Source organism: Squalius cephalus (assembly GCF_949319135.1).
Source record: "Squalius cephalus genome assembly, chromosome: 9".
NCBI classification, from domain to species: domain Eukaryota; kingdom Metazoa; phylum Chordata; class Actinopteri; order Cypriniformes; family Leuciscidae; genus Squalius; species Squalius cephalus.
Genome location: NC_137130.1, coordinates 15513572 through 15525767, shown reverse-complemented (window position 1 = coordinate 15525767; position 12196 = coordinate 15513572). Strand labels below are relative to the sequence as shown.

General features: G+C 38.7%; 1 protein-coding gene and 1 long non-coding RNA gene across 6 annotated transcripts; one reads left to right on the top strand and one right to left on the bottom strand.

The window, feature by feature from the left end:
- Positions 1-186: 186 nt before the first annotated feature.
- rpgra (retinitis pigmentosa GTPase regulator a) lies at positions 187-11962 on the top strand. 5 transcript variants are annotated; one of them, XM_079881379.1, is made up of 14 exons: positions 187-298; positions 688-813; positions 907-999; positions 1097-1159; positions 1674-1832; positions 1938-2087; positions 2184-2339; positions 4297-4452; positions 4825-4949; positions 5052-5306; positions 6242-6434; positions 6635-6705; positions 6800-10895; positions 11007-11962. In XM_079881379.1, exons 1-14 carry the CDS (start codon positions 268-270, stop codon positions 11594-11596), a joined length of 6264 nt encoding a protein of 2087 aa, XP_079737505.1. In that variant the 5' UTR covers positions 187-267; the 3' UTR covers positions 11597-11962. The 5 variants fall into 5 exon arrangements, with proteins under 5 accessions (XP_079737505.1, XP_079737504.1, XP_079737506.1 ...); XM_079881378.1 differs by having other exon boundaries at positions 6800-11962; XM_079881380.1 differs by lacking the exon at positions 688-813 and having other exon boundaries at positions 6800-11962.
- LOC307164484 lies at positions 3562-5183 on the bottom strand. The gene is made up of 3 exons (XR_013822286.1): positions 5151-5183; positions 4375-4442; positions 3562-3668 (listed from the first exon to the last, which is right to left on the bottom strand). It is a non-coding gene; the product is annotated as an uncharacterized lncRNA (long non-coding RNA).
- Positions 11963-12196: the final 234 nt, after the last annotated feature.

Below are 12196 nucleotides of genomic sequence, written 5' to 3'. Positions count from 1 at the left end.
TCTCTCTCTCTCTCTCTCTCTCTCTCTCTCTCTCTCTCTCAGTTAAAATACTCAATAAATATAATGTTTCTTTTCTTAATTAAATAATTATATAATTTAATAAATAAAAACTGTACAGTTACAACAAAGTGCGAACACTTTATTCGATTTTTTTTTTTTTGCATCGATTGTCAAGGTAACGTATACTTCCGGTTCAAATTTATCTCTTCAGCAGGGAACAGCTGAAAGTTCAGGAATGTCATCTGAAGAACAGAGGTGTAGAAGGTAATGACAGGAGAAACAGACACAGAAATACCAGGTAAGATGTGTATTTTTATAGTGACACATCTATCTATCTATCTATCTATCTATCTATCTATCTATCTATCTATCTATCTATCTATCTATCTATCTATCTATCTATCTATCTATCTATCTATCTATCTATCTGTCTGTCTTTTTATCTATATATCTGTCTATCTGTGTGTATGTGTATTTTAGCATGTGCTTGTAAGACTCTCTTTGTGTGACACCATAATCATGCCTTTGATCTCCTAGAGCATTATACCCACACAGGCTATTCTGGGAAGCTGGAAGCTTTCTAAGGATTTAAACTGACCATCTTGCTGAGCATGGGGAGGTTTGCTCTTTGCTCCGGATGTGAACAATTGTGAGATGTTGTACTGAACAAATGTTTCCCTATTGCAGATACAGGTGCTGTATTTACCTTTGGAAATAGTAAAATAGCAAACAATGAGCCCAGCAGGTTATGGTTAAAGAATGATATAACTGTGCACATCTCATGCGGACAGTCACACTCAGCCTTTGTAACAGGTTGTAATCTCTCTATATTCTCCTTGTTATTTTGCTATAGCTATATGTTGTAATATATACTATATTTTTGTCTCTTTACTGATCTCTTTTCAGAGCAGGGCCGTTTGTTTGTGTTTGGAAGTAATGACAGCGGTCAGCTTGGTCTACAAGCCAAAGGACCAGTTAAAAAACCAGTCTGTGTTAAAGGTTAGACATAAAGGTGCATACAGTATACATTTATGTTTATGTTTTATAATAATTTAGCTCTGTGTTGTCTTATTTATCTTCTTATTCGTCCACACAGTTCTTAAAGGGGAGAGAGTTCATTTGGTTGCCTGTGGGACTGATCACACACTTGTAAGCACCTGTAAGCAAAGCCTTTTACTGTAGTTTCAGATTACGTTATACACTATTGTTAAAAAGATTGGCAAAGTTTAAATGGAAGATGTTTTTGGAAGAAGTGTAATATTATTTCAATTTATACTGGTAATATTTTGAAATATAATAAAAATAAGTAAAATTGCTGTTTTCTATTTTAATATGTTTTCGGTGTTGGCAAAGCTGAATTTTCATCATCATTACTCCAGTCTTAAGTGTCACATGATCCTTCACTCTATGCTTAATATTTTTTGTGAAAACCATGAGTCATGATTCTTTGATTAACAGAATGTTCAAAAGAACAGCATTTATTTGAAATAAAAATCTCTTGTGAAAATTAATGGTCTTTACTGTCACGTTTGATCAATTTAATGTGTCCTTACTGAATAAAAGTATTCATTTATTTATTAATTTTTTTTTATCTTACTGACCCCAAACTTTTAAACAGTAGTTTATATTTTAAAAAGAGAATTGTAAGTGAAAGTGTCTGTGGGTTTTTCCAGCACAAGGGGAGATTTTTGCGGCTGGAGGAAACAGTGATGGGCAGTTGGGACTGGGCCACTGTAATGCCAGTGACTCTTTCCAGCGCCTCCGCCCCTTTTGTGACTATTCTCCAATCAAATTTCTCTCTGCAGGTGGCCACACCTCTGCTGCACTTACAGGTAACATTGAAATGCAACAGAAATTCTCCTTCATAGTAGATATAAACCTACTATTATAAATGCAAATGCATTTATATATTTAAATAATAAATCTGCATATTTCAGAGGATGGCAGGCTGTTTCTGTGGGGTGATAACTCTGTTGGTCAGCTTGGTTTGGGGAATGACAGTCATGCCTTGTTGCCTAAAGAGCTGGAATTGGGACAGCCCATTCAGTCGGTCTCATGTGGATACAGACACTCAGCTCTGGTCACAGGTGAGCGCCTGCCAATCAACACTATTCATAAGCATGAACAGTGCTGTTATTTATTTTTTGAGGAATTAGATTTTTTGGGAATTTGGTATGTTTCAGATAATGGGGATGTTTTCACTTTTGGGGAAAGTGCAGATGGACGACTGGGTCTTTCTGCTCATCAGCTGGCCAATCACAGTTGTCCCCAGCGAGTAGAATCTCTGCACAGGGTTTTGCAGGTGGCATGTGGAGGCAAGCACACACTCGCCCTCACAGGTGATGGAGATGTACACACACAGTGCCTTAAAAACATTTGAATGAATGTATATTAATGGGGTGGTAAAATGCCCTTTTCACAAGATGTAAAATAAGTCTCTAATGTCCCCAGAGTCTGTATGTGAAGTTTTAGCTTAAAATACCCCACGGATATTTTTATATAGCATGTTAAAGTTGTCACTTTTTGAGGGTTTGCAAAAACGCACCGTTTTGTGCCTGGCCCTTTAAATGCAAATGAGCTGCTGCAGAGGGCGGGGTTTCAAGAGCTCATGTGTGTTAGCAGCAGCAGACACACTAAAATGACAGAAACTGTTCTGGCTTTAATGTTAAAATGGAGTCAGACAAAGATGGAGAGACTCAAGAAGAAGTGACAACATGTAGAATGCAACAGGACGTCTCTGAATGGTTAGTTGATGAATTTATGTTGCTGATGAGGAGTTAACTATCTTCAATTAGCATATTCTGTCATGGTAATCTATAAATCGCTCGTATAGGAACTGTTGTGAGATGCACACAGAGTGACTTTCTATTGCATGTGAAAAGATGGATGCTAAAGTTTGAGCTGACTCACAAATGTACTCTTATAAAACAACTTTTCCTCTTCTCAACATGGACTGTGTGTTCCCGGGGGCGGGGTTTATGTAAATTTTAGGGTTGGTGATGTCACTAACCCTGGAGGAATGTTGTGTAGTCCCTACCAGCTGTTTGTTGTAGTCCTTTTCTTTAAAAGAAAATATCTTCCTTTGCTTTGAACTTTGAGCGTTGTAACTTTGCAGATGTTGTTAATGCTCAAACAGCAACATTTCACACTAACTAAAGTTAGAAAAGTGAAATCATACTCAACCACCCCTTTAAATATATTTTATTATCCATTAGATTTAGGTTTAAAATTGAAATGCCACTTGGTTTGATATGTTGTTATCTAATGCAGTGACATTAATACATTTTTTAAGGGTGGCTTAATGTTACGTGACAGCAGGGACGAGGAGAGGCAAGAATCCAAGCGTTTATTCAAAATAACACAAACACAGGTAATCCAGACAGGTTAAAGAACATAATCCAAACAGGGAAACCAGAATGAAACAGTTTACACGGGATGTTAAACCCATGTTAAGGGACCACAGGCGAGAACTAATCAGGGTGGACAAACAAGGGACACATTATAGAAAGTAACAAGGGACATAGCAACACAGGAAAAACAGAACAAAAATCAACTTAAAAGTCCTAAACAAAACCGGGGAAACAAGACAGGAATCATGTCCAAATACTTCTTGAGACTTCTTGATACTTCCCTGAACGGGTCCTTGAAATCCTTGAAAGTTTGTGAATCTGAAAAAAAAAAAAAAAAGTCAAGGCCCTGGAAGGTTTTTGAAAATAAACATACATAGATACAGGTCCTTGAAAGTGCTTGAATTTATTTTGTGCAGGAAGTTTTCTGGAAAAAATTAATGTGTTATTTCACCAACACTTCGTGGCCTATGCGTACTAGCTTGCTTGATTTATGTTAGTTATGTAACTCCTTACGCGTTACATTAAATGTTACACGAAACTACTACGATGATACCTCAACGTTTCATGCATAAGTTAATATCAGATCATTTTACAAATATTCTTCAGTTTTATGCAAAACAGAAATGCGACAAATAGAATATCAGATCTCTGTCATATGGCCAAAAATAAATGCAAAAAAAATAAGAATGACACATGAAACCGGTAACACGATGTAACCTTGATCTCACTTGAAATGTGTCCCCACATTAAGTCCTTGAATTTGAGGGTATTGGACCTGGAAAGTCCTTGAAAGGTCTTTGAATTTGAAGTTAACCAAGGTGTGGGAACCCTGATATGAAAATATACACATACAATTATTCCTCTCTTTCCCCTTTTCTCTCATTTTTTGTCTTGAACATTAATGTTCATGATGTTTTTAAATGAATTGTATCTCCCTTTTCTGTAGAGGATGAGTTATATTCTTTTGGCCGTGGGGAGTTTGGGCAGTTGGGGTTGGGGACGATGATGTTTGTAGCAGACGCACCTGTTGCTGTCGGCCACTTCAGGAAAGGCAGGGTCACTCATGTCACATGTGGCGAAAACCACACTGCGCTTATAACAGGTAAGATATACAGACTGTTAACTAAGAGCTGTCAGAGGATTCAAATAAATGATTCAATAAATGATTAAAATAAATTATTCCTTTGTCATTTACTAACAAATTTATTGAACAACATGGGTAACATTACATTTACACATTTGGCAGACATTTTTTTTCTAGAGCGATTGAGAGTCGAACTCAATACTTTACCAGACAAGCTCTTATTCTGATCAGTCTTTAACACAATCAAACAGTTGTGTTGTGTAAATGTGTTGACTGCAATAATTACATATACATTCAACATTTGACTTCACATTTACCAGTTCCAAAAAACATGTATTTGTGGTTTATATAGTTAGTTACACATCTTATTTAAATGCACTCATTTCTCAGATAGTGGTCTTCTGTACACGTTTGGAGATGGCCGTCATGGGAAGTTAGGCCTTGGAGACGAGAACTTCACCAATCAGTTCAGTCCAACTGTGTGCCAGAGGTTCTTTGATTACTCTGTCATGACTGTAAGTTTTTTTTGATAGTTTCTTATCATGTTCTTGCTTTCTTATGTATGTATAACTAAGGAAATATCACGTGTTCATTGTATTTTTGCTTATGTGCTGTAGGTGGCATGTGGTTCCAGTCACATGCTGGTGTTCGCACGGCCACGGCAACAGGAAAGTGAAGAAGTTTGTTTAGAGGATGAAGATGTTACCTACTCTTACCTGGACAGGTGTTATACCTCAATGTTACAGGGGCAAACATTAGAGCATATTCCAGACCCAGCACCTGCTCTCGTCTCACAACTGACCTTTCTCCCCTCATCTCTTCCAACCTCTCACCGCTGGAGCCTATCAACACGGGCCAGACGGAGACAGAGGGTAAGAAACTGATCTCTTGGTTTCCACCAATTTGGTGTTAGACTCCTTGTGTTCTATGAATGTTCTATGGCTGATCTTTACACTATCTTTCAGCTAAGCACTTTATGATTTTTATTTGAGTTAACAAAGTTAACTATTTTTTTTATAATATGAAGGGCACATTAAAATGTGTAAACTGGTTTCTGTGCCTTTAATGAATTTTTTATTTTTTTTACCCTTGTCCCTGACCTATTAAAATACTCAAACTTAAAATAAGACAATCGATAATAAAATATATTAATTATGTTTACAACTATAAGCATCCAAACAAATATATATATAATTATAGCTGTCCCATATTTTGACCACACCACACAATATTGTGAAAGTTTTTTCAAAAGGTTAGTGTACTTGCTTACCAAGGAGCATGATTGAAATGAAAAATGAGACATGTAATGTGTTAAGAAAACAAAGAAAAATCAAGGTAAATATTACAGATTTTTTTTTAACTGTGCGAAAAATGTGTGTGAAAATATTATTTAATTGTGTGTGACATTCTTAATGGAAAAATAAAGTAGAGTGTGAAAATATTATTTAATTGTGTGTGACATTCTTAATGGAAAAATAAAGTAGAGTGTGAAAATATTTGTGTACGTGTGCTTGTTTATATGATTTATGAGGACTCAAATTTGTATAATGACATGGTATTACACTGGTATTACAACATAAACTTGGTTTTTATTAAGATAAAAAATGTATATATAAATATTAATTCATATAAAAAAACATACTAAACAATGTTTTAAAAAATGCAGAAGGTTTTCTGTGATGGGTAGGTTTAGGGGTGGGGTTAGGGGATAGAATATACAGTTTGTACAGTATAAAAACCCTTACACCTATGGAATGCCTTCATAATAATAGGTGCACCAACATGGTTGTGTGTATGTGTGTTTCAGAAGAGCTCGTCTGCACAGTTTGGTCCAGAATTTTGCAATCTTCCTCCCATTACAACTGGCTTTACTGCACTAGCCCTGACAGGCAACATCCTACAACCCAGATCTCCAGCAGACACTCCTAAACGCTTCAGAACTGATGCCCCTCTGGAATCTTCTTCTACCTCAATCACACTGCCTGTCAGGACACTTCCACGTAAATATTTTTGCATTTTTCTATGTTCTCCCAAGACCTCTCTTTCTAGCCATCCATCTACCATCTATCCAACTGTGATGCTAATATCTCTTACCACAATTATATAATCTCTAAATATAGTCATTCTAAATTAATCAAAAAACACTAGCAAGATCCAAACACTTGATTATCAGTATTGACCAGCTTTCTTGTGAATACAGTCACACCCATCATTAAGAGCACAGAGGACTGCCATAGTGTTGGAACATCTGAAAACAACATGTCAGACAAGGTGAGCAAAAGCTGTGTCACTGTGCTCAAGAGGACGAAATTATTTATTAGAAAACTGTTTATTTAACTGAAGAATATAATGTTTGATTTGACAGACACGTGAACAGCATAAGCACAAGATGGCAAGAGCCTCTTCTATTGGGAAAGAAGAGAATGTTCCTCAGCAGGCTCTGCCCACTGAAGTACAGGCTGGCTCTGTTTCTCATCCATCAATGACAGAATCTCCACCACCAAGCAATCTTAAACACAAGAAGCCCAGGTCTGGAGATCCAAAGAATGCTGCTACGCAGGAGGAACGTTTTTATGCTACAGCATCACAAAGCAAAATGCAATCCAAAACATACAAAAAACCTATCCAGAGTACAAATAATAAATCTAAAGGTCAAGCAGTAGAGGTCAGATCATCTCCAGAGAGAATGCCAGCTAAAGAAAGGGAAGGATGCAGTGAAACATGCAGTATTAGTATTGATTCAAGGCACAAAGTTTCAAAATCAGATCCCAGAGGTCAAGAGGTCACTACTCTTGCTGAGATGGAGCACGAGACCAAGTTGAGTTCACTTAAAATTCAAAATACAAGTTCTCCAGTTCAGGAAGTCAAGGAAGTTAGAACAATGCCTACAAAAGTTTTAGAGGTCAAATCACATAAAATTAAAGAGGAGGGTATTCCAGTAAGAGCTACAAAAAGGGTCAAGTCTCCAGTCAAGGATCAAGACGTGCCCTCTGGCGAATCAAAACTTCAGGCAGGTCCTGCTCAAAAAGACATCAAGCCATCCCTTGGAAAGGCTCAAAAGGTCATATCAACACTGATCGACACACAAGAACAGGGAAACCCATCAGTCAAAATTCCAGCCAAACTGCAAAACACCCCCAAAAAAGGAAATCATGTTGACACAGAAGAAAACCCTGGTGAACTTACACCAAAGAAAGCTAAGAAGAAGAGATCAGATGTGGAAAGAGCCCCAATGAAAGAAACAGGACCCAAAACACCCAGCCCTCTATCAGTTTCCATACCCACACGAATGTCTAAAGCAAAAAAGGGGAAACCTGTGGAGGCTGAAAACTCAAACGTCCAGCTTAGAACTGAGATGCAAGCACAAGTCAAAAGGGAAACTGATAGTAAAACACCTCAGAACGCCAATATATCTTTTCCCCCTGTAGAGAACAGAAAATCAGGAGGAGATGCTGAAATAAGCCAATCCACTTCCAACCTGCAGTCTGAGCAGAAATATGAATTTCCATCAATTAAAAGCTTAACTCCAGAAAGAGGCCACTCATTTTCCAGTTTATGGTCCAATAATGAATCAGCAACCAGTAAATCTTCCACCATAAAAGAAACTGAATCTTCATCTGGTAATTTGTTAAGTCTATCACCACAATACAGGCAGTCACCACTAAATGAAATTAAATTAGATGGCAAATCAGTTGAACATGAAGAGCCAGACAGGAAGCCACAGGCTGAGCAGAGCATTATGGGTAGTGTAGTTTCACCACTAGCAGCCATGGCTATAGTTAGTGCTGCACCACTACTAATAAAAGCTGCTGAAGTTCTTTCTGAAACTTCACCAGAACAAAGTAATATGATGTCCTTGTGTGCATCAATGTCCCAAGAAGTAGCAGGAAACAATTTCCTGGCGGAACACAAAGTGGACCTGGACAGCACAGTTCAGTATGTATCAGCAATTGAGGAAATAGATGACAGCAGCTCCGAAAAGCAGAGTGCACAAGATGTACAAAACAAGCTTGTTTCAGATGAAAACAGAAAAATGGAGAATGAAATAGATGTGAAGGATAGCGAAACAGAGAGAGTGGAAGAGAGAGGTGAAGAAGATACTCTCGCTGAGGTTGAAGATGAAAGTGAGGGGGTTGAGCAGAAAGAAGAGAACAGTGTTGTTGAAGATGAAGAAGAAAGAGAAAGTGATAATGATGAAGACAGTGCCACTGCTCAAAAAGGAGAGGAGGACAATGAGGAAGAGGAGGGAGAAGAAGATGAAAGTGAGGGTGTTGGGCAGAAAGAAGAGAACAGTGTTGTTGAAGATGAAGAAGAAAGAGAAAGTGATAATGATGAAGACAGTGCCACTGCTCAAAAAGGAGAGGAGGACAATGAGGAAGAGGAGGGAGAAGAAGATGAAAGTGAGGGGGTTGGGCAGAAAGAAGAGAACAGTGTTGTTGAAGATGAAGAAGAAAGAGAAAGCAATAATGATGAAGACAGTGACAGTGCTCAAAAAGGCGAGGAGGATGGTGAGGAAGAGGAGGGAGAAGAAGATGAAAGTGAGGGGGTTGGGCAGAAAGAAGAGAACAGTGTTGTTGAAGATGAAGAAGAAAGAGAAAGCGATAATGATGAAGACAGTGACAGTGCTCAAAAGGGAGAGGAGGACAGTGAGGAAGAGGAGGGAGAGGAAGATGAAAGTGAGGGGGTTGGGCAGAAAGAAGAGAACAGTGTTGTTGAAGATGAAGAAGAAAGAGAAAGTGATAATGATGAAGACAGTGCCACTGCTCAAAAAGGAGAGGAGGACAATGAGGAAGAGGAGGGAGAAGAAGAGGAAAGTGAGGGGGTTGGGCAGAAAGAAGAGAACAGTGTTGTTGAAGATGAAGAAGAAAGAGAAAGCAATAATGATGAAGACAGTGACAGTGCTCAAAAAGGCGAGGAGGATGGTGAGGAAGAGGAGGGAGAAGAAGATGAAAGTGAGGGGGTTGGGCAGAAAGAAGAGAACAGTGTTGTTGAAGATGAAGAAGAAAGAGAAAGCGATAATGATGAAGACAGTGACAGTGCTCAAAAGGGAGAGGAGGACAGTGAGGAAGAGGAGGGAGAGGAAGATGAAAGTGAGGGGGTTGGGCAGAAAGAAGAGAACAGTGTTGTTGAAGATGAAGAAGAAAGAGAGAGCGATAATGATGAAGTCAGTGAAAGTGCTCAAAAGGGAGTGGAGGACTGTGAGGAAGAGGAGGGAGAAGAAGAGGAAAGTGAGGCAGCAGGGGAGGAAGAGGATGACAGCAATAGTGGACAGAGCAGTAAAAGTGAGGGAGAGAAGAGTGAAGAAGGAGGAAGTGAAGATGTGACTGAAAGAGAAGAAGAGGAGAATGAGGGTGAGGATGGAGAAATGGAAGAAGAAGAGAATAAAGATGAAGAGAGTGGTGGTGAAGATGAGGAAGAAGAGAGGGAGAGCTGGGATGGAGGGAGTGAGGGAGAGGTGAAAACCGATCCAGAGGAGGAGCAGGAAGGAGAGAACAGTAATGAGGAGAAAACGGAAGTAGGTGAACAATCTGACAGTGAGGATGAAAATAAAAATGTGAGATCAGATGAAGAGGAGGGAGAGAGCGAAGAAAACGATGGGAGTGAAGAGGAAGAAAATGAAACAGAGGAAGGAGAGGGAGAACAGGAAGAAAAGGGAGACGAAAAGTGTGAGGAAGAAGAGGTAGGAAATGAAGATGAGGAGGAAAATCAAGAAGAAGAGGCTGATCATGAAGAGGAGGAGGGAAACGGAGACCAGGCAAAAGAAGAGGAAGAAGAAGAGAATGGCGAAGAAGAAGAGGGTGAAGAAGATGAGGAAGAGGAGGAAATGGAAAATAATGAAGAACTGAAAGACAAAAAAGATGGAGTAACAAACAGTGAAGAAGAGGAGGGAGATGAGAGTGCGAGAGAGAAAGAAGAACAACAGGATGAGGTGGAAGCTAAAGACGAAGAAAAGGTTTCCGAGAAAGATGGAGATGAAGAAAGACAGGAAGGGAGTGAACAGCTTGAGGAAGACGATGGAGAAAAAGAAGAGGAAATGGATACAAGTGAAGTGAAATTTAGAGGAGAAGAGAATCTGGATCTCTCAGAGACACAGGAAGTGAACAGAGAAGATGAAGATGGTGGTGAGGTAGACAAGCTGAATGAAATGATGGAAGAAAATAATGAGGAAGAGAAAGGAAGTGAGGAAGAAACAGAAGAGGAGGAAGAGAATAAAAAAACAGACAGAAGTGGGAGGAAACAGACAGAAAATAATGAGGAAGAAACAGATCAGAAAGAAAATATTATAAAATCAGAGATAAACAGGAGGAAAAGGAAAGAATCTACTGAAGAGGAAGAAGAAAATGAAGAAGAGAGTGAGGAAGAGGAGGAGGAAGAAGCAGAGCAGAAAGAAATGAAAATAAAAACTGAAAAAAACAGGAGGAAACAGATTGAAACTAGTGAAGAAGAAGAACAGGAAGAGAGTGAGGAGGACGAGGAAGAAGAAACAGAGAGGGAAAAAATGAATATAAAAACTGAGAAAAACAGGATGAAACAGAGCGAACCTAGCGCAGAAGAAGAAGAACAGGAAGAAGAGAGTGAGGAGGAGGAGGAGGAGGAAGAAGAAGCAGAACGGAAAGAAATGAATATAAAAACTGAGAAAAACAGGAGGAAACAGAGAGAAACTAGCGAAGAAGAAGAAGAGAGTGAGGAAGAGGAGGAGGAAGAAGCAGAACGGAAAGAAAAGGATATAAAAACTGAGAAAAACAGGAGGAAACAGAGAGAAACCAGTGAAGACGAAGAAGAACACGAAGGAGAGAGTGAGGAAGAGGAAATAGCAGAGCAGAAAAAGATAAAAACTGAGAAATTTGGGAGGAGACTGACAGAAACTACTGAAGAAGCAGAAGAAGAAGAGGAAGAAGAAGAAGAAGGTGAAGAGGAAGAAGGTGAAGAGGAAGGGGAGGAAGAAGAAGAGGAGGAGGAAGAAGAAAAGACCAAAAAAGTACCAAAACAGAGAGAGAAACCAAATGTGTTACCTGCACGCAGACAGGCAAGTGCACAGAGAGATAGACAGAAGACCAGACAAAGAGATCAACAGAATGTTAAAGGGAAGAAGCAAACAGATGGTGCTCAGGACCCTCAGTTCTGGAACAGTGTCCTACCACAGTATCTCAACCTTAAATGACCCCAAAGTCTGCACACTACAAGCACAGACACCCTGAACATCTGCAATTACAGTTCACAGGAAGAGGAAGTTCACAGTTCTTTAAACGGTGAAACTTAAAGGTGTCGGCGATGGAGCTAAACATTATACATAAACATAAAATATGGTTTGTGTTATGGTTTATATTCTGCTTTAGTATGACGTATGGCTCTAAAAGGGCACTTCTATATGAGGATTCTTGATTATCAAGTGCCTTGACTAAATTATTCCATACATATTCTGTTACAGTATATATTGTCATAGTGTTTATTAATGTTATTTTTTAAGCACAGATGTTTAAAGTATTTATTTCTGTGTACACAAAGAAAAATAAACCAGACAGTGAATATTTTCATGTTCTGTTCTATTGACATTCCTTTTCCAAGACCTGGTCTGTTATTAGCAGCATACCAGACTACTGTAAATGATAACTGCAATTTAAAAGTGCAAGAGAACAGACAGTCACGCACCTACATACTGTAAAGTTGATGAGATTTTGCTGTGAGTACTTTATGAAAAAAATGATGAAAAACAATGTTCTATCGCTCTAAATTTTGAGATGTTTATCTGTTCACTGTAAAA

Coding starts and splice junctions, on each gene's coding strand:
- rpgra (XM_079881378.1), top strand. CDS start 268: ATGACAGGAGAAACAGACACAGAAATACCAG. Junction 4,950..5,051: donor TTGATTACTCTGTCATGACT/GTAAGTTTTTTT, acceptor TATGTGCTGTAG/GTGGCATGTGGTTCCAGTCA. Junction 6,435..6,634: donor GCCTGTCAGGACACTTCCAC/GTAAATATTTTT, acceptor TTGTGAATACAG/TCACACCCATCATTAAGAGC.